The sequence below is a fragment of the Nuphar pumila genome, chromosome 7 (genome assembly GCF_984573655.1).
Source record: "Nuphar pumila chromosome 7, dmNupPumi1.hap1.1, whole genome shotgun sequence".
Classification (NCBI taxonomy): Eukaryota; Viridiplantae; Streptophyta; class Magnoliopsida; order Nymphaeales; family Nymphaeaceae; genus Nuphar; species Nuphar pumila.
In genome coordinates, this window is record NC_143255.1 from 4,174,485 (window position 1) to 4,200,848 (window position 26,364).

At 35.9% G+C, this 26,364-nt stretch overlaps 1 protein-coding gene across 1 annotated transcript in view; it reads right to left on the reverse strand.

Moving 5' to 3' along the window:
* Positions 1-26,021, reverse strand: part of LOC149830919 (secretory carrier-associated membrane protein 1-like) — a 33,489-nt gene extending 7,468 nt beyond the window's left edge. The window contains exons 1-10 of the mRNA XM_090013547.1: positions 25,780-26,021; positions 22,475-22,540; positions 20,521-20,625; positions 20,349-20,411; positions 19,148-19,181; positions 18,865-18,987; positions 15,868-15,930; positions 15,631-15,724; positions 15,436-15,481; positions 15,262-15,329 (exon numbers count right to left, since the gene is read on the reverse strand). Coding sequence (XP_089869673.1) covers positions 15,262-15,329; positions 15,436-15,481; positions 15,631-15,724; positions 15,868-15,930; positions 18,865-18,987; positions 19,148-19,181; positions 20,349-20,411; positions 20,521-20,625; positions 22,475-22,540; positions 25,780-25,836 — 719 coding nt within the window. The 5' untranslated portion in view covers positions 25,837-26,021. The remainder of the gene's footprint in view (positions 1-15,261; positions 15,330-15,435; positions 15,482-15,630; positions 15,725-15,867; positions 15,931-18,864; positions 18,988-19,147; positions 19,182-20,348; positions 20,412-20,520; positions 20,626-22,474; positions 22,541-25,779) is intronic.
* Between the last annotated feature and the right edge of the window lie 343 nt (positions 26,022-26,364).

A 26,364-nucleotide genomic window follows, 5' to 3' on the forward strand; every position in this document is an offset into this window, starting at 1 on the left:
CGAAGAATGTGTTTAACAGCTTTCATATGCCCAATATGTGGTTCATGCATGAACTGAGATACCTGATTGACAGAATAGACAATGTCAGGCTTAGTGAAGGTAAGATACTGAAGCGTTCCTACTATCCTACGATATCCTGTAGGATCCTCGTACAAATCTCCATCTTGGGTACTGAGTTTCTGATGAAGTACACTGGGTGTGCTTAGAGGCTTGCAATCTCTCATACATGCCTTGCTAAGAACATCAACGGTATACTTATGTTGAGTAAGTGTCATGCCTTAAAGAGTCCTATTAACTTCTACTGCAAGAAAGTATCACAGTTTACCAAGATCCTTCATCGTGAATCTACGGTTCAAAAGTTCTTTAACATGTTCAATATGTTCATTAGAGTTACCTGTAATGATAATGTCATTAACATATATCAATAACAGGGTAACTATATCTTTGCATTTGAATATGAAAAGAGAATGGTCTAGAAGACACCGACTAAAGCCATATTTTTCTACTGCAAGAGAAAAACTGTCAAACTAAGATCGAGATGCCTGCTTCAGACCATATATAGCTCTCTTTAATCTGCACACGTATTCTTTAGAGTTCCCTTCTACATACCTAGTGGGTTGCTCCATGTATACTTCTTCCTTAAGAGTTCTATGTAGAAACGCCTTTTTTACATCTAGTTGATTGAAAGTCCATTGGTGCTCAATAGACAATGACAGTATGATACGGATAGTACCCATTTTCATGACCGGACTGAAGGTCTCATCATAGTCTTGTCATTGCTCCTGTGTGAATCCTTTGGCAACCAGTCTAGCCTTGTATCGCTCGATAGTACCATATGGCTTATACTTTATCTTATACACCCACTTTGACCCAACCACATTTCGATTGTTTGGTCTGGGAACAATATCCCAAGTGTCACATTCATGAAGAGCCTCCATTTCTTCGTTCATAGCTTCAATCCATCTCTTAGAATTTATTGTTTGGTAAAATGTTGTGAGTTGATCTTCCTTGTCCAAAGAGGTTAAGAAGAGTTGAAAATCCATCGTGAAGTTCTCATAACTAACCCACCTATCAATAGGATGTTGAGGTCGGGTAAACCTTCAGTGAGAAGGTGGTTGAATGAAAACAGTAGGAGAATTTTGCTCCTGATTAGAGCTGGGAGGTATCTCCTTCTCACGTCGAGAGTAAACAATGCCTTTATACCTTTCGGGGGCTAATAGTGGTCCAGAAATTATACTTTCCTTAGTCCTTTGCGCAACAGAAGGTATGTTTCTCTCATCTCTTTGATTACATTCAAAAGAACAAACACCATCAATACTAGAAAAGAGATCTGAGTTCAACCAAGGGTGATAAACTTCAATTTCAGGGGGAGTGTTAGCATTATGACCAAAATTTGATTCGTCAAACACAACATTTCTGGATATTTTAATGTGTTTGCTCACGGGATCATAGCATTTGTAGCCTTTGTAATCATCAGCATACCCCACAAATCTACACTTTAAGGTCTTATCCTGAAACTTGTGCTGCATTGAACTGTCAACATGAACATAACATACACACCCAAATACACGCAAATCATGATAATTTGGATGCACACCATGCAAAGAGAAATATGGTGATTTGTTTTCCAAGATGTTCATGGGCAAGCGATTTATGACATAGAATGTTGTATGGAAAGCCTCTACCCAGAAGGTAACTGGAAGATTACTATCATGCATCATGCTCATTGCACTCTCGACAATATGGCGATGCTTCCGCTCAGCAATCCCATTCTGTTGAGGTGTATGAGGGCAAGACACTTGTCTACTTATTCTATTTGTCTGGAGGAAATTAATAAAGTCATTTGAAGAAAATTCGCCCCCTCCATCACATTGGAAACAAATAATATTCTCAGAGAATTGATTTTGAAAAAGGAATAAAAATTCTGAAATAGCTTGAAGGTTTCAGATTTACTTTTCATAAAGAAGATCCATGTATATCGAGAATAGCTATCAACAAAGATGAGATAATATCTAGTACCAGACAAGAAAGGAAACGGAGTTGGGCCCCAAACATCAGAACATATAATTTCAAATGGTCTTGAAGCTCTTTTATTAATGGAATGAAAAGGAAGAACATGACTCTTACACTGAAGACAACTAGAACATTTTTTATTATCAACACTTAAATTTAGACTTGGCTTAGGAATAAGGCTACTTGAAACAAGCTTATCAATAAAGCGACTACTGCAATGACCCAGACAACCATGCCAAAGATTCGGCTCAATACATTCAGAAAGATTAAAAACACTCTCAGGAGGAACTGAAGACGATGATATGAGCTTCAAGATGGAATCAACAGGCTGAACACGAGAGGAAGGATTCTCTTGGAACACGTACATATTCCCTTGACGTTTTCCTTCAGCGAACGTTTCTCTCGTGTGAAGGTCCTTAACACAAACAGAAAGAGTAAACTCAACTGAAGCACTAATGTCATCTACAAACTTAGAGACATAAACAATCTTTTTCTTAATATCAAGAGCATGAATGACATTTGAAAGAGCAAGGGAAGAGTTGGACATAGGAATTACAAATTTTTCAATGTGCGAAATATGGTGGTGAAACCCATCTCCAGTGACTATACTATTTCTACCAACATAAGGAACAAGATTTAAGAGCTTACTAGCATCACCAGTGACATGAGTGGTTGCACCAGAATCAACATACCAAGTGCCTTAATTATTCTGTTTGATATTCAATTCGGCTAAGGTAGATAATAACAGTTCTTTAACTTCTTCACTATTCTTTAATGTATTTGTTTCCTTTCTTGTCTCCAATTGTTTTCCTCTATTTTGAGGGTTAAACCAACAATTTGCCTTTATGTGCCCCTTTTTGTTGCAGAGAAAGCAGGTAGGTATTGTCATTTGCCTTTGCCCATTGGAAGGAATATTGGGTGTAGGTAATATTTCACGACTTCCTTGTCCATTTCTTTCTTGACCCCCTCTTTCTCGAAAATCATACCTACCACGTCCTCGTCCATAGGCTACTCCTGTAGCAAGAACATCGTGTGCTCCAACATGAGCATGGGTGTCTTCAGAAAATCCCTTCAAGGTCATCTCATATTGTAAAAGCTTGGCACGAAGATCTTCAAATGTAGGTAAATCTGGTAAACACAATAAGGAAGTAACCATCATATGATAATCCGATCCCAGCCCATTCAAAGTTTGTTGGGCCATATCTTTGTCACTAACTGCGCATCCCACAGTGGCCAATTGATCTGTAATAGTCTTCATTTTGTTCAAGTACTCCATAATAGTCATGGAGTCCTTCCTTAGCATTTGAAACTCTTTCTTTAAAAACAATACTCTGGCCTGAGAAACTTGAGAATATGTTTGAGCCAGTCGATGCCATAATTGCATTGTTGAGCAGTCATTTGGAATAAACACAAGCACTTCCTGTGACAATGTAGAAGTGATATAGGCAACCAATGCCTGATCTCGCTTCATCCAAAATACGTACTCAAGATTTCTAACATAAATAATAGAAAGATCTCCCTTACCACTCTTTTCTTCTTGTGGTATGAATTTTGGAAGAACAGGAACAGAACCATCCAGATGTTCGGAAAGATCTTTACTTCTTATGAATGGTATGATTTGTCATTTCTAAGTTAGAAAATTGGAATTGTTCAGTTTCTCAAACACGAGTTGACTAAGAAAGTTTGAGGAAAGACATTCTTGAGAATGAGAAAATGAGTCCATATTCTTAGAAGAAGACGACAAGGCAGTCATAAGAGGAACCGATCTTCACGATTGAACCTGCTTTGATACCATGATAGAAATCATGGGTTCCTTTGTTCATCCACAAGCACCAGCAACAGTATGGGGAGAGAAAGCATGGCTGCTGTGAAAATCCCTAATAGGGTATTCAGTGGCTTGTCTTTCTCATTAAATAAACATAGGTACAATAGTAGGGTACGAAAATACCCATTATATGATACATCAAAATTACAACATGCCATTAATGAGCATGTATTTAAATAAAAGGAGAGCATCCGTTTAAATAAAACGAATTGGGTCAGTCGTGTTTCAGGATCCTCATACAGGTCTCCATCATGAGTACTTATTTTTTGGTGGAGCACACTTGGAGTTGCTAAAGGTTTGCAGTCTTTCATACCTGCCTTGCTGAGAACATCTATCGTATATTTGTGTTGAGTGAGAGTCAAGCCATGAGCCTGGCTATCGACTTCTATGCGAAGAAAATAGCGCAAGGCTCCAAGATCTTTCATTTTGAACCTCTGACCTAATAGGTTTTTTACTTCTTTGATGTGATCTTCAGAGTTGCCTGTGATAACTATATCATCAACATAAATTAACAATAAAGTGATCACATTCTGACTTCTAAAAATAAATAATGAGTGATCCAGTAGGGAGCGTGAGAATCCATGCTTCTGAATCTCAAGGGAGAAGCTGTCAAACCAAGAGCGAGATGCTTGTTTTAGGCCATAGATAGCTCTTTTTAGCCTGCACACATGTATTTTACAGTTTTGCTCTTGATATCCAGGGGGTTGTTCCATGTAGACTTCATCCTTCAAATCCCCATGCAAAAATGCATTCTTTACATCAAGCCGACTCAGCTTTCATCCATGCTCAACGGCCAAGGAAAGAATAATTCGAATTGTTCTCATTCTCACCATTGGACTTAATGTCTCATCATAGTCTTGTCCTGCTTCTTGAGTGAATCCTTTTGCAACTAGTCTCGCCTTGTATCGTTCAATGGTTCCATCTGGTTTATACTTTATTTTGTAGACCCATTTACATCCAACAACATTTTTGTCAGGTGGTCTGAGAACAATTTCCCAGGTTTCACGTTCATGTAAGGCTTGTATTTCATCATTCATGGCTTCTACCCATTTAGTAGAAGTAGCTGCCTGATAGTACATGATAGGTTCATCTTATTCAGGGCAGTTAAGAAGAGTTGAAAGTCCAAGGAGAAATTGTTATAGTTGACCCACCTATCAATAGGGTATAAGAGGAAGTAGGTGCAGCTGCTGAGGCGTGATTTGAAAGATCTGGCATTGTCGTTCTCTGTCTAGTATAGCAAATGCCCTTGTATCTGCCCGGTACGGATGGTATTTCTTCCCCATTCTGTGATCCCGATGTGTCAATAGTCTCAGACATTTCTTCTTCCTGCTGCCCACAATCTGGAGAGCAGACTTCATTGGAACTAACAAAAAGTTCTGAATTCAACCAGGGATAATAAACTTCGGTGATGGTAGAGGACATATTCGTTGTGCCAGCTTTGTAATCAAAATTGTGTTTATCAAAGATGACATTTCTTGAGATTCTGATATGTCTGTTGACGGGATCATAACACCTATATCCTTTGTAGTCGTCGGCATATCCCACAAATCTACACTTCTGAGCCTTGTCATGAAACTTGTTTCTTAGGGACCGATCAATATACATATAACAAACACATCTGAAAGCACGCAAATCATGATAACTAGGATGAGCTCCAAAAAGACAGTAATAAGGAGATTTATTTTCTAAAACAACCATAGGCAATTTATTTATCACGTGTACGGCAGAATGAAAAGCTTCTGTCCACAGATTAATGGGAAGATTAATATCATGGAGCATACTCATGGCACTTTCAACGATATGCTTGTGTTTTCGCTCAGCAATCTCATTTTGTTGAGGGGTGTGTGGGCAGGACACCCTTTTTCCTATCCCATTATTTTGAAGAAAATAAATAAAATCACTAGATGAGAACTCCCCACCTCTATCACATTGGAAGAATTGGATGGACTCAGAGAATTGATTTTTTAATAAGGAAAGAAAATTTTGAAACAAAAGAAAAACTTTTGACTTATTTTTTATGAAATATATCCAGGTGTATCGAGAATAGCTATCAACAAAGATTAGGTAGTATCTGCTCCCAGATCCAGAGACAACTGGGGCAGGTCCCCATACATCAGAACATATTACCTCAAAAGGCTTTGAAGCTTTCTTATTAATAGAATGGAAAGGCAATACATGACTTTTGCATAAAAAACAACTGGAATACTTCTGGTTTTTCTCATCCACTTTGAGACTTTCTTTTGGAATGAGATTATTAGAAACAAGTTTCTGAATAAAATGACTCCCACAATGTCCTAATCCACTATGCCATAAGGAAGACTTATTACATTCAGAAATACTAAAAACATTTGTTGAAGAGAAGGAACACAACTCTAATGAAGGCTTCGAATCCAGATGAATAGGGCGGACGGGATGACATGAAGCTTCTTCAAAGACAAACATATTGCCTCGTCTCTGTCCTTCAGCGAATGTTTCCCTCGTGTGAAGGTCCTTGACCAGCACAGAGAAGAGAGTGAATTCGACTGAAGCATGATTATCATCAACAAGCTTAGAAACAGAGACAATATTTTTCTTGATATTTGGAGCATGAAGGACATCAGTAAGTTCAAGAGTAGAATGTGACATGGGAATGACAGATTTTCCAACATGGGAAACAGGATGGTAGGATCCATCTCCAATGACAATTTTACTTTTACCAAAATAAGGGATAGGTTTAGAAAGTTTACCTACATCACCAGTCACGTGAGTTGCTGCTCCTAAGTCAACGAACCATGTGCCTTGATCATTCTGCTTTAATTTCAATTCTGACAGGGCAGATATTAACAGATCTCTAATCTCTCCATTGTCTCTGATATTAGTGGGCTTTCTTTTTTGTTCTGTCTGTGGAGTCTTTCCTTTATTTTCAAGGTTGTGCCAACAATTCGCCTTGATATGCCCCCTTTTGTTGCAAAGGAAGCAAGTGAAGATTGACCTTTGTCCCTGAGTGTAAGTCAAGATATTTGGAGTGGGAAGCAATCCACGTCCTCTGTGTCCATTTCGCCCTTGTCCCCCTCGCCCTCGTCCTCGACCACAAGTCACTCCTGTGGCAAAAACTTCTTGGGAATTTGTATGAGCATTTGTTTCTTCAGAAAATTCTTTCAGAGTCATTTCATACTGAATCAATTTAGCTCGCAACTCATCAAAAGTAGGAAGGGCAGGCAGACACAATAGTGAAGTGACGATCATATTATAGTCGGGTCCCAATCCACTCAGAGTTTGTTGCACCATATCACTGTCGCTCACGGCACATCCTATAACTGTAAGTTGGTCTGTGATAGTCTTCATCTTGTTGAGATATTCCATGATGGTCATGGAATCTTTTCTCAGTAGCTGAAATTCCCTCTTGAGAAAAATCATCCTCGCCTGTGAAACTTGTGAATACGTCTGAACCAATCTCTCCCAAAGTTGCAGGGTTGTACAATTGTCGGGGATTGCAACAAGAACCTCTTGAGACAAGGTAGAAGTGATATATGCAACTCCTGATTGATCTTTCATTTCCCAGTTGAGATATTCTGCATTTTTGACATACACAATTGAACTCGCCCCTTTATCATCTTTATCTTCTCTCGTAACAAATTCTAGCGGGACTGGAGTGGTTTCATCCAGGTGACCTAAGAGACCTTGGCTCCTTATAAAAGGTATGATTTGTCTCTTCCAAATCAAGAAGTTTGAGGTGTTTAACTTTTCGGAAACGAGTTGATTAAGAAAGCTTGAAGAGAGACTCGAATGAGAAGAATAAGAATCCATGGAGAAAGGAAATTTAACAAGAGTGTTCACAAAGTACTCAGTCTTCTACTAGGGAAGTTTGTTGATCGCCCTTTTTTTTTGGCTGTCAGATTTAAAAGGGAATCAGACCCAAGTTTTCCCTTACAATTTTATAAGATTTGAGATTAACGTAATGAAAAATTTTCACACGTTGAACAGAATATTAATCTAAATGTATTTTCAGACAAAAGCAATGTGGATACTAGTTGTGACAGCGAGAGGACTGCAAGAGGAGACACTTGAAAAAAAAATGAGAATCAAATTAAAAAAAAAAAGTTGTCACACAGCAAATACGAACAGCAAAGAGGGCTTAATATCTCAAATCTGACGCAACTTCACCGTCAGATCTAGATACGCAGAGTAGATGCGTAGAGGGGAATGTGCAAAAAGAAAACAGATCTGGTACACCAGATCTGGAAATACCAGGCGAAAGGGAAAGATGAATCGTGTGGGTCGTTTTTGTGAATCGTGGGTCGTTTCTCGTGAACGAGTGAATCAACTTCAGCGATTCACGTGAAATAGAATTTCCCCCTTTTTTTTTACACACAGGGTTTACGTGAACAAGGATTCACGTGAATATCAGACCCACGTGAGACGTGAATTCACCAGAAAGGAGTTAGAAAAGAGAGATAGAAAGAAGTAAAAAAAACTGAAGAAGAGTAGAAGACAAGAGACGAAGGAGTCCTCAAACCTCTGGTCGGTCGGTTGCACCTTTCGGAAGCCTCTTCAACCCTTAGACGGATTTTGACTTTGATACCATGTTAGAATCTTCTCTATGTTAGAATCTTCTCTGGAACCTGTGTTGAGAAAAGAGAAAGGGAATAGAAGAAGAAGGGGTTGCGGCTGTCACGATTTCAATCACAGAAATCGTGACCTAAAAGATGTATTAATATGTTTGAGTGTACAGTATAGGTCCAGGTCTGGTATAATATCCAGACCCTAAACACACTTTTTCATTCTCATCCGTTATTGGAACTTCAAGTGTTATCATTTGTTATTTGTATTTCCGCCTACTTCCTTACATGGTATCAGAGCCTGGTTGTGATCAAGCTATTCTTTCGATGCATCGAAAAACTTGTCATTCAAAATTTGAGAAGGTGGTGAAGTATTTGTTACCTCTCCCTTCTTCTCTTCTCCTTGGAATTACTCGGTATGAATTTTACATTTCTTAAGTATTCTTTGTGCTATTTAGCTCATGCATTATGCAAGAGAAAAACATCTATTTTCTTTATCATTATATATATATATATATATATATATATATATATATATATATTCTATGTTATTTCTTTTAAATTAAAATAAAAGCAAAATGTATGCTTTGAAATTTTAAAATGGTATTTTTATCATTGTTAAACTTGTGTTTCTTATATCTTTTGCTTATCTTAAGAAAACTAGATATATTTATCATGTTTGAATCTTGAAATTTTTCAAAACTTGCTTTAATATATATATATATATATATATATATATATATATATATATATATAAAAAAAAAATCATGTATGTTTGAACATGTGTTATTGGCCTTAGATAGTTCGTTTGAACCAATCATAATTATAAAAGTCAATCATGTTCATATCTTAAAATAATTTGATAATGATGTATAATTTTACTTGAACTTGTGTGTATAACAATAGTAATGATATTAGGTGTTGAGAACTTATGATTATGATCTCATGGAATTATCTTATATCTCTTGTATATGATTTAAATATTGTGTTGCATACTTGGTGGACATATGTGTTCATATTTAAAACTCTTGACTCATTGTACACTAAAAATATAAATTTTTATATAATGTCTTTAGTACTTGCATATATGCTTAAATTTTTTCATATGCATGTCTTTTGTATGAGATATGTGGCTTTAAGTTACTTAGATTATTGCATATAAATCCCTTTGATCTCTTTATGAAAATATATGCATTTGGATTTTCGTATAGTTATTTAAAAAATCTCTACATATGCTTTGGTTCTCTTTAATAAGCATTGATTGTCTCATAGTAGACTGTGAGTTAAATTTAAATAGCTTATTTCAAAATCATATATATTGTTTTTATCTTCTCTTTAAGAGTCATTGGACCCCTTGCATGTAATATGCCTTAGTGCACTTATCTCTTGATTGATGTATTCATGAACTTTTTTTGAAGAATTGCTTAAAATAAGCATGATTCTTATTTGCTTATTAAAGATCGTAAAAATTGTCATGGGACATTTTGTTGAACATGTGACTCTTTCTAAAATTTCATCTTAGTTGTTGAAGTTGTAAATTTGGACCTTTATATGTTCAAAACGGTTCCTTTTTTATGAACCAAATTAAGTTAGCCCTTTCCATAACTTGCTTATGTATCAATGCTTCTTAAGCATTTTTGTTATAAATAAAAATTTATTATTTCATTTTGTGTTCTTTCCATTTATACCCTTTTATGGGTCTTATTTGAAGTGTCTTTGATAGACACTCTTTTGAGAGATTCAAGTGCTTTTGTGGAAGACCAACATTTCATTACATGATTATAATTACATGAACATATGAGACCAAGTTTTCTATTATTGAAGTTGATTTGAAATTTTGTTTTTCGAATCGGTATTTTGTTCAGAAAAATGATTTTCATAATTGCCTTCTTATGGCATTTGTGTTATCCATCACAGTCTTTTATATGATGCATCAATCTTCTTGGCCTTATTATTGTTGAATCAGAGATGTTTGTTGGGGTGAGTTGTGTGCACATCACTTTATATCATTTTAGATTGTCAACTTGTAGTTTGACTCTAACTGACAGTTATGTGATTTTTTATTGTGAGTATATTATATCAATCCTTTGATCTTTGGTCATTGACTTTATTATGGATGTTTTTAATTGTGTATCTGTGATGGCTATCTATTTTTTGAAACAATGGTGTTTCAAAATGTTGTTAAAATTGATTGCATTAATGTGTTTCCATTACAAGCTTTTTTACCTCGGTTGTCTTTTCCTTTTTATACTTCTTATTTAAGTGTTATTATATGTAGACAAGAGATGTTTATTCACACCTTCATGTATGATTTTTAGCTCATTGTTGGCTTTGTATTCTTGCTCTAGTAGTTGATACACTTGTTTTAAGTGTCATTATATAGAGACAAGAGATGTTGATTCACACCTTCGTGTGTGATTTTTAGCCCATTGTTGGCTTTGTACACTTGTTCTAGTTGCTGATACACTGGATTTTGAGTGTCATTATATGTAGACAAAAGATATTTATTCACACCTTCGTGTGTGGTTTTTTGCCCTTCGTTGGCATTATGCTCTTGTTCTAATCGTTGATACACTTGTTTCAAGTGTCATTATATATAGACAGAAGGTCTTTTTACACACCTTCGTGTGTGTCTTTGGCCCTTTAGTTTATGCTCTTGGTCTAGTCGCTGATACACTTGATATTTGAGGTTTGGAGGACTAGGAGGTGATTACTTGTGATGGTTAAACCGATGTTCTAATTTGAAAAATTCATTCAAAGATTTAAGAATTTTTAATGTTTTCAAAAATTGTCTAACTTATCTTCTCTTCTATGAGAAATGATTGAAATTATTTCATGCTTCTTGCATTGCATTGTTGAAGTTTGCAAAATAAAATATTTCTTCTTGATATTTGTGAGAATGTAATATTTCACAAATTGGTGTTGATTTGCTAATTTCTCTTTAAAATCTCTCTTCGAAATTTCTAAACCTTTTGTGAAAGATGTTTACAGATAAAAACTTCAAGCATTTTCGCATAGTCTCTATATATCATGAGTCTTTTTGTGTATTCCCTTGAAGGTGTTGTAAGTATGTCCCTTACATAAACACTTGTGTATTGTTATGAACCAATCGTCTCTATCATATCAATACAAAAAGTGTAGAATATATGTATTCATTAGAAATGCTTTAATTGCATGATGCATATATGTGTTCACATTATTGTATGCATGAAGTTAATTAGCTCTTTCTAAATCTTTTGTTATATTAAATTCATGCATGATGCATGTTTGCTCCTTTGTGAGCAATTTCTTGTGCCTTTGTGCACATATCTTTCGTTAAGAATATAGTGAGTTTATGAAGTTGCCTTTGAACTTGATCCGCTTAACAATATTTTCACATGAAGCTTGATTGAAATGCATAGAATATTGTTTATGCATCATTGTTTTATCTCTTTTTTTATGAATCATATGTTCTTTAATAATCAAATTGTCTCATGATCAATGTTATGGTTTCTTTAAAAATGAGTATATATTATTTGAAATATTTTATTCTTGTTTTTAAATTATATTCGACAAAGATATTTTTCTGGTATACTTGAAGCTCTCTAGTTTGTTCCACGTGTTCTTAAAGATAAGATGGAAGAATACCTTTGATACATCATGAAGATAGTCAATAAAGGTGTTTGAAAATGATCACCATTAAAGACAGTTGAAGGATAACATTTGCAAAATTCTCTGATATGCTATAAAGATGGCTATTTCCGTTGAAGACTTGGAGTTCTTCATTTGCTTTTGTTCGTACTGCCAAACTTTCTGTCCTTTCCCCGTAAAGTTTGAGGGGGCGTGTTATATATATATATATATATATATATATATATATATATATATATATATATATATATTATTCTTCAGTTTATTCCAAAATACCTGATAGTGGTATTTTAGTCTTTTCACATGTAACGAAGTTGTTGGTTTATAAAACAACTTTTTTTGCTTCTTATTTTAATGTTTCCATTTTTTATTTTTCATATATATGACCGTTGGGGCTCCCCAACGTCTACAATAGGGGAGCCCCAATGGCCCCCTTAGACCCTCATTCTTTTGTATATAAAAGGGGTGTTCCCCTTTATTTTTGTGTAGAGTTCTCACGCTCGTAATAAAGTTTGTTTCTTTTTAGCCTTTTGGCATTACCCCTTTGTAGGTTTATGTAATTGCACTTTATGTGCTTGTGATTTCCCTTTAATGGGTTCTGTATATTTGCACTTTATGTGCTTGTGATTTCTCATCCATTATTGGACCTTCAAGTGTTATTACTTGTTATTTGTATTTCCGCCTACTTCCTTACAATAGATTAGAGAACAAAATGCTCAATGACCTCATGTACGCTCACACAACTTATGGCTAAGGCAGAAGTATATAAAAATATAAAATTTATTTGTCATTTTCATGTGCTTATTTAAAAAAAATTTATATCATACAACACCCAACTAATTTTATTTTTTTCATGTCATCTTTTTAGGTAAATTAAGAAGTTATCATCAAAGAGGGCATAAGGAGTAATTTGATTTCATCAGTCTAGAACATTTTGATGTTTTGGATGCATAGGTTCAACGTGAAAGGAGCATGGTGAATGTGGATGTCGAACAAGGAGAAGAAGAAGAAGATGATGATTGAAATCATATACATTTGATTTTGTTTATATTTTGAAAAACTTGGTTATATAACACTTAAGTATTCACAAACATGATTATTTTGTTTTTGTTTATGTATTACAAAGCTATGAGTCTTGCAGCATGTTCTTAATTGCATGATATTTCATATTTTGCATTGTCCTTGTCAGATATGGATGCATTATAATCTGTATTATTTGATGTTAGATGATGTCTTATGCAACTTATAGAAACATAAATGCTTGATATGTGATATTATGGTTGTATCTTGTGTAATTCGTCATTGTTTCATGTGTTATGATTTTTTAGGATTTTCCTGAAATTTTTTATTTTTTGGATTTTCCTAAAAAATTTATTAAAAATTAACGATTTTTTACAATATGTATCCTATTTTGGACCCAACCTATATGGGTTATTTTTCAACATTGGCATGAACCATTCCTACAATAAAATCCAGTATTGGACTCTATTGTTTAGCATGATGGTAGCTTTGAGGAGAAATCATTTAAAATTCCTGCTGGGAAGGTTTATTAGATGCAAATGCAACACCCTTCTCCAAGGAAGAGATTTGGGTCCTTAGGGTCCAAAGCAGAGTTGCCGGAAGCTTCTTAGATAGGTGGAAAGCTCGCTTCCCGGAAACTCGCTTCGGAAGCGCGATGCTCCTCGCTTCCGAAACTTGATGAGAACCTCGATTCCCCCACGCTTCTCCTATGCTTTCCACACACTTCATTTATTCATCTTATATGTTCTCTTACTCAACTTTTCATGTTTTTTATGTGTTTTCTCTCACTCTTCTCACTTCCATGTGCTTTCTCTAAATTGGTAATCATCATTTTTAGATTTTGTTAAAAATTTAATTCTTACACTAAAAAAATCATGAAATTTAATATTAGTCACTTTTATTTTAGTTTTTATTTGTGTTTCATTATGATTCACATTCAATTATTATATTTCTTTTTTTTTTATTCCTCGCTTCCCGCTTCCTATACATTTTAAAATGCATCGCTTCTCGCTTTCGCTTCCGCTTCCCGTATTGTTTCTCGCTTCCGCTTCCCAGTCTGGCAACCTTGGTCCAAAGCCATCTGTATGAATCAGGACATTTGCACCGATTATGACAGAAATGGCACTGGTACAGATACTCGGAAATGATATATAGTCTAGGCACACACTGAACCGACTCATTTGAACAATTTATGCTAACCTAAGTATCCAGATTGACCAACTACCCTGCTAACCAAAGAATCAGGACATTTGCATGGATTATGACAGAAATGGCACTGGTAAAAATACTCAGAAATGAAATATAGTCCAGGTGCACACTGAACCCACTCATTTGAACAATTTATACCAACCTAAGTATCAAGCTTGACCAGCTACCCTGCTATATAGTCTTCATATGGCAATTCTTCCCAACATGAACACTACCCTGGTTTTCTAAAGCTGAACCTCAGTTCAAGAAAATGAAAAATGAAGATTCTCAATCATGGATTTGTAATGAAACAGGATTTAGTATCAAGAAAGTGTGGGCATGATTTACCAACATGGATTTGGAAAGGGAAATGAAGTTCTCCACAAGCGGGCAATTGAAGTCTTCAAAGCTATCCAAGATACCAAGAAAGAGATCTTGACTAAACAAAGCTTCATTAGCAAGGTTATAATCACATACGCATGGGGCAATTTCAGACACAAATGTGAAAGACTGAATTGTTTTGAGCAGGACAATTTTTTATCTACTCTTTTTTTGCAGGTGAAATGGAATTTAGAGTTTTAATTTAAGTTCATACCAATTGCAAAATCACAATGTGCACACATTCCTTGTGCGGTTTTCAGTTCTTTAAAAAAAAGCCTCTTCATTGCTTCAAGGTGACAAAAGAAAAGGAATGAACGAAAAGGTGAAACAAGATGCATTTGATGCAGAAAACATAACCTACTTTACTATTGCAAAAAGACATCAATGTCACCCAGCTTTTAGTTCAGTTTTTAAAAGTTTAAGCAAATGCTCTGCATCATCAGGACCAGAAGGGACCATAACTAATTACATGTTTACAGGTAAGACAGATTACATGTTTACAAGTCTACATGAATCTTAAGAACCCTTTACATTATGGAACAGGTTCAGCTATTTATTGACCAAGTCCAACAATATTACTTGCATAAATTAGTAAAAAATAAAGAATAAATGAATAGGCCTCTATGTACTACTTGTAAAGCAATCTAGAGGGAAAAAAAAACTTACGCCAAGGACTTTCCTTTAAAGATAATCGGAGGAGCCACAGCAGCAAAAATGACGAAGCCAATGTGAAACTGAAGGAAAACAGCAAGAAATTCACTAGAGGGTTTAGTCAAAGATGCTGATGCTTCAAAAGGAAAAAAAGAGTAGATCCTAGGATAAATAGGGCATCAACATTACCAAGTAGGCAAAGAAGAACCACCCAAATTTCAAAGCACTATCAGTCCTGAAAAAATACACAAGAATGAACTAAGATTTATCTTTCAAAAGTATATTACCATACAGCAATACTCGGTAATACATACAGAAGGTACATTGAGAGAGCCTTTCAGGCACATGAGAGGAAAAAGAAAAAGATTGAAGAGCATGGATTACCTCATGGCCCGATAAAGGGGGCGATACCACATAAAGTATGCTCCAGGGACCCCAGCTATAAAGTATATAATGGCAAGCAACCATATTGTTGCACCTGGAGTGCACATTGACCAACAGATAAAAAATGAAACCCCAATGCCTCTTTGTTTGGAATAGTTGATGCAACTGGAAATTTTACATTTAGTAAAATGGAAATATATATTCTAAAGTCTATAAAAATAATTCTAAATAACTGACCTTCTCCTCTAATCCAGGCTGCTGTCACTGCTACTATATTCCAGGTAAGACATAGGACAAGTCCTGCACAGTATGCAAAGCCCATTAATGCAAAGTTTTTTTTTTGGGCAAATACATCAAACTTGCACATGCTGTGAAGGTTCCTATGTCCATACTAAACTTTGACTTCTACCAATCACAAAACATCTACATGTGGGGCATGAAAATTCCTCAGTTGTTTACAAAAACAATGTGGGTGTGTGTGCATGCACACATACACGTTCACCCACAGACACATGAGAAATATTTTCCTTTTCATATTCTCAAGATCATAATCTTAATTGTTCAACACACACACACTTGTGCACGCACACACTACCAACATGGCATCTTTGGTTTTGTCTATTGCATGCATCTGAACAAATTCTACATTTTTTTTCAGGAAACTGAAGTTCTACACATACCATTCAATCTTCTGTTACGAAATGGCACCGAATCCGAGACACAAGAAAAACAAAAGAATACCAACAATTTTATCAAATATAAATGAAATCCAAATGCATTCTCATAATGCATTTGGCTAGATACAATAAACCATACATAGCCATAAGGAAAAACAAGACATAAAAATTAAATATTTTATTAATGAGAAATATTCACACAAATATACAAGTCAACCTCACTATAACACTCATGCACACACTATACATCCATCTCTGACCTATACAACAAAAAGGATGAGCAATATATAAAAGAAAACATAATGGCCATTACAAACCCCAACAGCTAATTGGTCAAACCAGAGTTGTTAGTCGAGGAAGCGGGAGCGGGAAGCAATACGGGAAGCGAAAGCAGAAAGAGAGGCACTTTCAAAATTTTAGGAAGCAGGAAGCGTGGGACGACTTAGAAGTGAACCACGAGTCGTCTCGAAACCGACCTAGAAAGCGAACCGAAAGCGACCTAGGAAGCGAGGGGGAAGCGAAAAAAGAGAAAAAAATTTAAAATTTAAAATATAAAAAAAGAACAAAAGGGGGGAGCGAGCTTCCCATTTAGAGGAAGCGCGCTTCCCATTTTTTGGGTGCACTTCCCAGCATGTTTCGTAAGCGCGACGTTTCGTGCTTCCGAAACGTGTTTCGGGGAAGTGTGCTTCCCACTACTAAGGGTACTTCTGGTAACCTTGGGTCAAACTCATTTGACCAAAAAGAAAAGCACATAAATAAATAAAATTACAAAATTTAGTCATCTTAAATAATGATTAATAATAATAAAAATAAAATCTCTATTCTACCCTAAAAGTATACAATATGTATACTTATCCTAAACTATCCTTTTACTAAAATAGAAATCAGAATAAGTATACTTTAGTAAGATTGGAATTACAATGACAAAAATAATATACAAAATAAATACAAAGGAAAATACCTATAAATATACCTTAGTATACTTGGGTATATAATACAATGCATATTTCTTAACATCTTCAACATTAGGAATTTACCTATTCCCATCTTCCACTCCAAAAAGAAAATATTCTTCTTGATCTACCTTCTCAGCTTTTTCAATTTAAAGCATGAAAGTTTAGCTTTTAAATTTCACATCAATATTTTGGGTCAGCTTTTATTTGCCATTATCACTTGATCACTATGATTACAGATAGCAATCCAGGAAACATTCAGGAAGTTCACAAGCTCTGATATACATGAACAATTTGGGTCATCTCTATTGTATGAAGCCAGAGTTGTGGCAGTACACAAGACAAGTATGCTCTTGACTCAGTTAGGTTCACAGGGATGGTACAACAAAAATATGGCAATTCATATGACATTAGGCAGATAAACCAACTGAGTTGATGACCCCACCATTTTCTGTTCATTTTCTGCCTATTGCATCTACTTAGTATCCTAATTCATCGTCTGGGTGACAGAAAAGGAAGGCCTTTGCTTCTTGAATTGTTTTAACACAGTCCGAAGCATTGCAGGCTATGTCACAGGAACTCGGCCAACTGGGTGCCGCACCCGCATAGACGCAACGCGGGTGCAGCACCCGGTGCGGTCAACCTGACCCTGGGTGCGGTAAACGCATCCAGGGTCATTTAAGTCCAACTTTTGGACTTTATATATATATATATATATATATATTTTGCCGCACCCAAGTTTTTTGAAAGTGCCACACCCCCGCACCCGCACCCATGTGACATAGATTGCAGGTATAGAAGTTTATAAGTCATTTCTTATAACCTCGAGGCATCTAATCGAACACATAAGAACTAATGAGGAGTTCAATCAAGGATGGAATACATCCATGCAAATTGTTGCATACTTCTTCCAAGGAACCCATCACATCATCTTCCATCTCAAATCATTACTATTGGCACATGCTTGTGCGTGCACATTACACCATTACAGGATATAAAATCTTCATCCTTTAGGAGATCATATTCATTTTATGTGCATGTATGTGTGCAAACATGCATATGCACACGTCCAATTTTGGCCAAGTTGATGCCAAAACATTGATCGCTTGCATGTGCACACATGTCCACCAATTTTTGCCAAGTGCGTGCCAAGACATTGATCGCCCAAAACTATCCAAAACAGACCTCGGATCTATGTACGAAGCCAAAAAAGACATACTCATACTTTCAGCTATGACAAGGCCTGATATTGGCAGACGAAATTTTTGTTGGTCCAGGAAGGCGCCAACGGCTCCCAAATAGGGGTGTAAGCAGACCGGATCCAGTATGCCACTTTTATGATTTTTGGCTGATCCGACCCAATTCAGATCCAACTTTCCTATGTATTTACCTGATACGGAACCGATCCGTTTGCATCCCAACTCCCAACAATGAGAAGGCTGGAAAAGAGTATCACAGGAACCTAGTAAGTGCACTGGCTGTTCTGTGCACCAAAATATATTGATCACAGCCGTACGCACCACACACACACACACACACACAAATTGCTATACCAATATGACATACAAAGCAAGAACTGAGTCCACAAGATGAAGCTTCAATACCTAGAAGTGATGCAAAAGCAACATATTGCAGCCTCTGTAGATGAATTGGTATTTCATTTGCAATATCATGATGGATGATAGGGAAAAAGGGTGGCCAATTTTTCTCCTCAATCACTATTCCAGCTACAGAAAAGAAATTTAATAGCAATAAGCAATCACCATTAATAACAATAAGCAATCGCCATTAATAACAATAAGCAATCACCAGACACCACAGCAAGCAAAAAGTAACCATTATATGATTTCAACAAAACACGTTGATGTTAGCGAAGAAGACAAGTACCCCGTGCAGCTGCATCCTCTTTCCGCTTTAGTTCCTGTAGAAGGTAAAACATAGAACAGCTCTCAATAAGATAAACCAGATTATTGTAACTCCACATATTTCCATAAGTGCAAAAGAGAGCACTAACCTTTGCACATTCAGAAAAAAATAAATGCATGAGAATAATAAGATGAAGACTAACAATGGGAGACAAGGGAAAAAGAGAGTTTTTCCTTTTGAACTATGATTTGGTCTTTTACCTTAACTTGGGAATATGAATCATATAGGAAAGTATTTAGTAATCTAATTCAAGTGAAACTTGTTAAGCACCAACAGCATATAATAGTGTGCATAAGTAATGCATTGATCCAATAACCCAACTCATTAACGGTTGTATATGGCTTAAAGATTTTCACATTTTACTTGAGGATCAGTAAATAAATATAAAGACAAATCTTGCATCCCATGGTAATAATGCTAAAATAATAACTGACTGTCTGAACAGGAATGCCAGCATGAAAATGGCAGATAAGCTCATGAAATAATATCATGATCCTCTAAAAGATTTTTCCTATTCCACTGAATAAAAGATTGCATTGATGATAAGGGGTTTTCAACCACTCCCTCAATTGTCTGAATATGTATGGCGGGAGGGGCATCGAGATAACAAAAACTTGAGGGCATATATATATATATATATATATATATATATATATATATATATATATATATATATATAGGTGAACAATGGGCTAATGGAAGGCAACTGTTAACTGAAATTCTCTCTACCAGAAGGAAAGATAACTATGATTTGGCAGACGAGCAACCTTACAGAACATAGAACTTGATGACACATTTAATCAAATTCCATGCCATAAGAAATAAAACCAACACTGAACAGAACACATGTCAGCAAAAAGAAAAAAGTAGAAGCTTGACTTTGAAGCTTGAAATGTGTTTTAAAAAATGATGATACCATATAAAGAAAAGAAAGAGAACCAATCTCTAGCTAGCAGTTTCCAACTTCAAGAAAGGAAGAAAATATACAGCGCCATGGATCAAGTTGGACAGACAACTTATTATATGAAAGCTCTAGTGTGCCCAATCAAATTGATCAGAGTTACCATAAGTGGTCAAAACCTGGCCAAGACAAACTCAAAATCAGTGCATGTGTCGACAAGGTCATGTATACAATCTTTAAAATGGATAACATCTGACGCACCTGTTCTCGTTTGTTCAATTCTGCCTCTTTAGCTTGCAATTCCTTCTCTTTCCTTTTCAAATCCTAAATATTTGACAACAAATCATATTCAGAAAGTCCAGTTTGACCTTATGCAACAAATTTCATATTTGGATGGATGCATATCAATGTTAACCTGAATATAGAAGCATACCTTTGCTGTATCAAGAGGAATATCAACTGTCGCACTTCCAAAATCAGCAGGTTCAGGGGGAAGAGGTGAAAGTCTGTTCATGGCAGATGGAACACTTCCTGGATTCTGGTAAGTGGAGACAATCCACGAGAATATTGTTATAAACTAAAAGCAAACAAACATTTCACAGAGAGAGAGAAGAAGGATGTCTTAATTCATAAATATGAAAAGAAGTCACAAACCAAAAATAAAATAAAAAGTCCAAAGATAAGAGAGCAACCAAAGTTCTCAAGGGGAAAAGGAAGGCAATTAAATTAATAATAAAAAGAATCAGCACACTACAAATAATGTCAAACAACAACAACTACGCCTTCATCCCAAAACAATTGGGGTCGGCGATATGAACCAAAAAAGAAAATCATTTTGGGTCTTCCACATGAATCCTTCTCCTCCAATCATTTCTATCCAATGCCATGTCCTCGGTGAGGTTCAAAGCATTCATATCCTTTCCTATCACCTCCATCCATGTCTTCCTAGGCCTACCCCGACCTCTTTTAACTAATATATTTTCCCATTTCTCCATCCTTCTAACTGGAGCATCATTAGGCCTTCGCCGAATATGTCCAAACCACCGTAAACGATTCTCTCTCATCTTATTTTCAATGGGTGCAACGCCTACCTTATTACGTATCTCCTCGTTCCGAATCTTATCTTTTATTGTATTTCCACACATCCATCTCAGCATACGCATCTCAGCTACACTCATTTTTTGAATATGATGTCTCTTGGCAGCCCAACATTCCGTACCATATAGTAAAGCGGGCCTATTAGTCGTCCTATAAAACTTTCTCCTCAACCGCAATGGCATTCTACGATCGCACAACACTCCAGTTGCACTTTTCCATTTCATCCACCCAACCTTTATCCTATGATTTACATCTCCATCAATTTCTCCATACTTTTGAATGATAGATCCCAAATATTTGAAACAATCATCCACAGGTATTTCTTGCTCACCAAGCTTCACTACACTCCCATCACTACTTTGTTGCTTACTAAACCGACATTCCATGTATTCTGTCTTATTCTTACTCAACTTAAAACATCTTGCTTCCAATGTCTGTCTCCATAATTCTAACTTAGCATTAACCCCAGCTCTAGACTCATCAATCAAAACAATATCATCAGCAAACAACATACACCACGGCACATTTTCTTGAATTGATCTCGTAAGCTCATCCATCACTATAGCAAATAGGAAAGGGCTTAAAGCAGATCCTTGATGTAACCCAACCGTTATAGGAAAATTGGTTGTTACCCCTCCACAAGTGCGGACATTGGAAAGCAAAACTAATTAATTAGGAAACCATTAAAAACTGACAAATTACACAAAAGTTTGAGAAAAGAAATGAACTCCATTCAATTCCATGTTTAGAATAGAACCAAGAAAGAATCGCATAATATTGGAAGTTTAGCTCGTTCTTCTTGGTAAGTAGCAAAAGTAAAACAACTGAGAAGAAAGAAAATCTCATGAAAAATATCATAGATTTCATTCAATTCCCTGTGTACAAGACAAGAATAATGTACATAGACCTTCCCATTCCTGCATGCATCATGATAATCATAAGTTTTGTAATTCAATATATAAAATTGCAAACAGAAGCCAAATTCTTACACTGAATTTACAAAATAAACAATTCAGTTTACAATAAAAAGTAATAACCATAAGCATCAGGGTTATAAGTCACAGGTCACCAAATACCCAATAAGGTCCCCATACATGGGTAGGATAATTTAAACTAAAAATGACCTCAATTTGCCGGGCTATGGGTTGCAGTTGTAGAGAATTCATGGTAGAACCCATACATGAAAGAGGATGACATAACCAGCTTAATCATGTCATTGACAATTTACCATACAAAGGAGGAGGATTTTGAAATTTAAATAAAAAAGGAAAAAGGGGATTAAAACTTACTGTTGTGTAAAATGAGCCTCCACCAAAAGTTGACTGTCCAGATGCTTTTGCACGGACTGATGGATCCTGGTTATAAAAACATACCAAGGTTGTAACAAATTGTATCATATACATACATGCAAGCAGGCACACATACAAAAAGGACAAGAAAAATCAGAAACTTAGGGGGGAAAAAACACATGCCTACCATAAAACCCATTTTCACAAAACCGCAATAGGTTAATATACATATGTCGATTGAGCCTATCAATAGTCTAGAACATTTTGCCTCAGCTGATACTACTTTAGTTTTCTCATATTTTATTTTATGTTTTGCAGATCAGACCCTACAGATGTGATCTCTATAATTTATTCAGTGGAAAACATGTATTAACTAAGAAATTTTGATGTTTAGACGGAGTTCTCCATACTGCACCAAAAGTTTACAATTAAAAAAAAATCTCATTGAAATACTTTAATAAGAACATTATTTTGAGTAAACAAGAAATGGTAGACACATCCACAGGTCACTTAAGCAAAGAACACCTGCAACTAACTTTTTGCTACATAGTATGGTACATATTTCCTAGACATGCATGCTCACACACACACAGGGAATTGTTCGGCACAACCAAGAGTAGGATCCCATCCAGTAAAAGGTCACAGTTGCAGGTGTTGTCTACATTAATTGGATCCTACAGATATGCTTATCATGGTCTTTTTTACTAAGAAACATTGGATTGGTTATTTGGATATACCTGAATTTTGTATCATTTAGCGTGTGTATGTGTGTGCACATGTATGTATGGATCAGCCTATGCTGCGAATGTATGCAGGACAAATGACATATGGGTAAAATCTCATCACATGCAATTTATAGTGAATGTGACCACAGCAGATGGATTTATCACGGTTTAGAACATACTTTGGAGTACCAATAAATTAAAATATCAAATATATTTTAAAGAAGAATAAAATTGAAACCTCTAGATGCACTAAACTGTAGCCATCAAAAGAAAGGTTTTCCACATCCAAATTGTTAGATAGAAAACATGTTTCACACATAATGAATCATGCCAAACACATCTATATGATCTGATCAACTTGAAAACATGAGTAGATGAGATCCTAGTTATTGATATGGCACACACGTCTGAACCAACGACTCGTCCTCTGTAAGAGTGAGTGTGTGTGTACATCAGAGAGGGGGGGGGTGCAAATAAGCAATGTTACATCATTACTATGAAGAAGTAATTTTTTAGGTATAAAGTACAACTAAAAAACCACTTTTTAAACTGCAAATGATTAAAGATCTAAGTTTGTGTGATTGTAAAAGCAAGATTATATTTTCAAAGTTTATGGAAACAAAGATGAAACTATTAGTAACTAATTAATATGACAGCTATCATGTTGAGTGTATGGGTTATGTTAGTACATGGATATGTACTCCTGCATGTAAATGAAGTCTTTTATACACAATGTTGCTGTTGCTGCTCATACTTTCGGAACAATGGCCCAATGAGAGCTTTTTACTAGCCAAGGTAGGAGGACAATGGCATAGAGAAAGTTTTCCAAGACCAACCAAGCTGCATGAAGTAATTCTAAAAGAAGTACAAAATATAGGAAAGGGTGCATAGAAGCAATATGTTTCACCCATTTGATTTCAACAATACTATTGAAGCGAGCAAACACTAAAAGTCTAAAACACTAGTATGGGTGCCTATAGTAGAAACTGGTCAACTTCATCTAGAAGGAATATGACAAAATTTATAAAGAACAAGTCCCAATGCAGCTCCACAAACAAACAAGAGAAACATACTCTACAGCCTCCCTTTGTAACTTTTCTTTCAATAAATGCTGGCATGCTGCAATCATATATTTGCCAGTTTCTGTTGCATTCCTTGTAAGTTAACAAGAACCTCAATTGCAGGGTATAGGATGTTTTGAAAGGGCACTAGAACAACAAATGTAGCATCCCTGAGTTCATAGTAGAGACCAAGACCTTTGTTTATGTCAAGACTTTCAATTTTTCCATCTCATTTATCCAAAGTTCATTTTATATTTCATTATCAAACAAACTCATATTGCACATACTTCTACAATTTTTATTGCCCCTTCACGCCCTTATCATCTTTTTGGTTTCTAGTGGTCCCAAATCGTTTTTCTTTATTTTCTTTAGTGACTAATCTGGGGAATACCCATGTAATTGAAACATGAGATCGTATACAAGGTAATGTTGTTTATGCTAAACAAGATTTCACATTCAATATGATTTGCTTTTTGTTTTTTTTTGTCCCTTCTTTCTAATGCTTCTTTCCCTTTTTATGCCAAAGTCCCAGAAATTGAATAAATGAAATTATGAAAGAGTAAATTTCAGGTTTTCTAAAATACATTGGCTGATTGAGTTGTCAGATTACTTGCAAAGACAAATTTATGCAATTTCATGAACTCTTCTTCCAATAGGGAGAAAAGAAGCTCACCACATGGTCCCTTCCAGTTCACAAGACCAGTAAGCATCTGTTTTGGAGGTGATTACATGCAAATTACTGAAATTTTCATACTAATCATGTCATTCCACCACACATTATGAGGGTCCAATGTGGTGGCCAAACAGTAAAGTCATAGGCATCTTCACAAAGGTGTCGTGTGTTCAAGGGCTTTGCCCAGCTAGTATCATCAGAAGACAACCAAAGTATCAAAATACGAGGGTTCTTGCATTCGGGTACTTGGAATTAATTCAAGCATAAGGGATTCTCCTTTCAAAATCACCTGCTCTACAGATTCTGGTCTGAACTATAAATGCTCTAAATACAAAAAAAGGTATCAAATCCCATTTTTTGCCTTTCATGCCAGTATGCAGATCAAGATGCTCTACTCCACGAATCCAATCCTCCGCAACACCATAAGCGGATAAAACAAGATAATGCTAAATCCCTCAATTCACCTTCAGATTCCAGAATCCTGCCCTAGACTTAAGTTAACAAATTAGAAATCAAACCCTTTCGAAGAATTGCACACCGGAACATGCATCACGCACTTTTAGATACTAAAATCAACGATCAATGCCAACATTCCATGCAAAATTCGCTACTGAGAGACGCAGATCTAACATCCAACAAAAAGGCAATGCGACTAAACTACAGTATTCAACAATTACGCCATTCAAAACACCCACAAGACTAGAATTCCATCAGAACTACTCCACGATTCCCCGTTTTCTTCCCGGAAACGAACTAGGTCAACCAATTCAGACGAAACAAAACGCAAAAACACGCAAGAAAAACGCTAAATTCGCAAGGATCTGGAGGAAAAATGTGAGGACTCACAGAGAAGGGGTTCACTTCCTCCTCGTCGAACGGGTTTCTGTCGTACCGTCCGGCCATGGCGACTCGTCGTCTTCTCCCTCTCGGCTATGGCGGGTGAGATCTGAGGGAAAGAACTTTCCTCTTTAAGGAGTAAAAATTCCTCTGGTGGGAAAATTGCCGGAGAAGCAACCCAAGAAACCCTAGAAGGGCTTCCTCTTCCCCCCTCTTTACAATACAAAAGAGACACAGAAAGAGAACCGTCAGAGACAGAGAGAGGTAAAAACAAATACGAAGGAATTCTAGTCCGGAAAACAGAAAAAACGAAAACTAGAGCGGCTCTTTTTTATACGATCTCGTAATTTTCAGATGACCACCAAACGTTTAGTCGTAATTCGGATACACCACAAAGGTTTTACCATTTTCAAATAGTCTCTAAAACTTTTTAAGTTTCAACGTGAGATTGAGCAAATATGAATCAAGTTCCATACAACTTATATATCAAGATAATAATCTTCTAACCTGAAGACACCCAGCACAAAGACCTGGTCCTGCTGGCTCAGCCTGCCATGCATCAAGATAAAAAATAAAAATAAAAAATTAATTTAA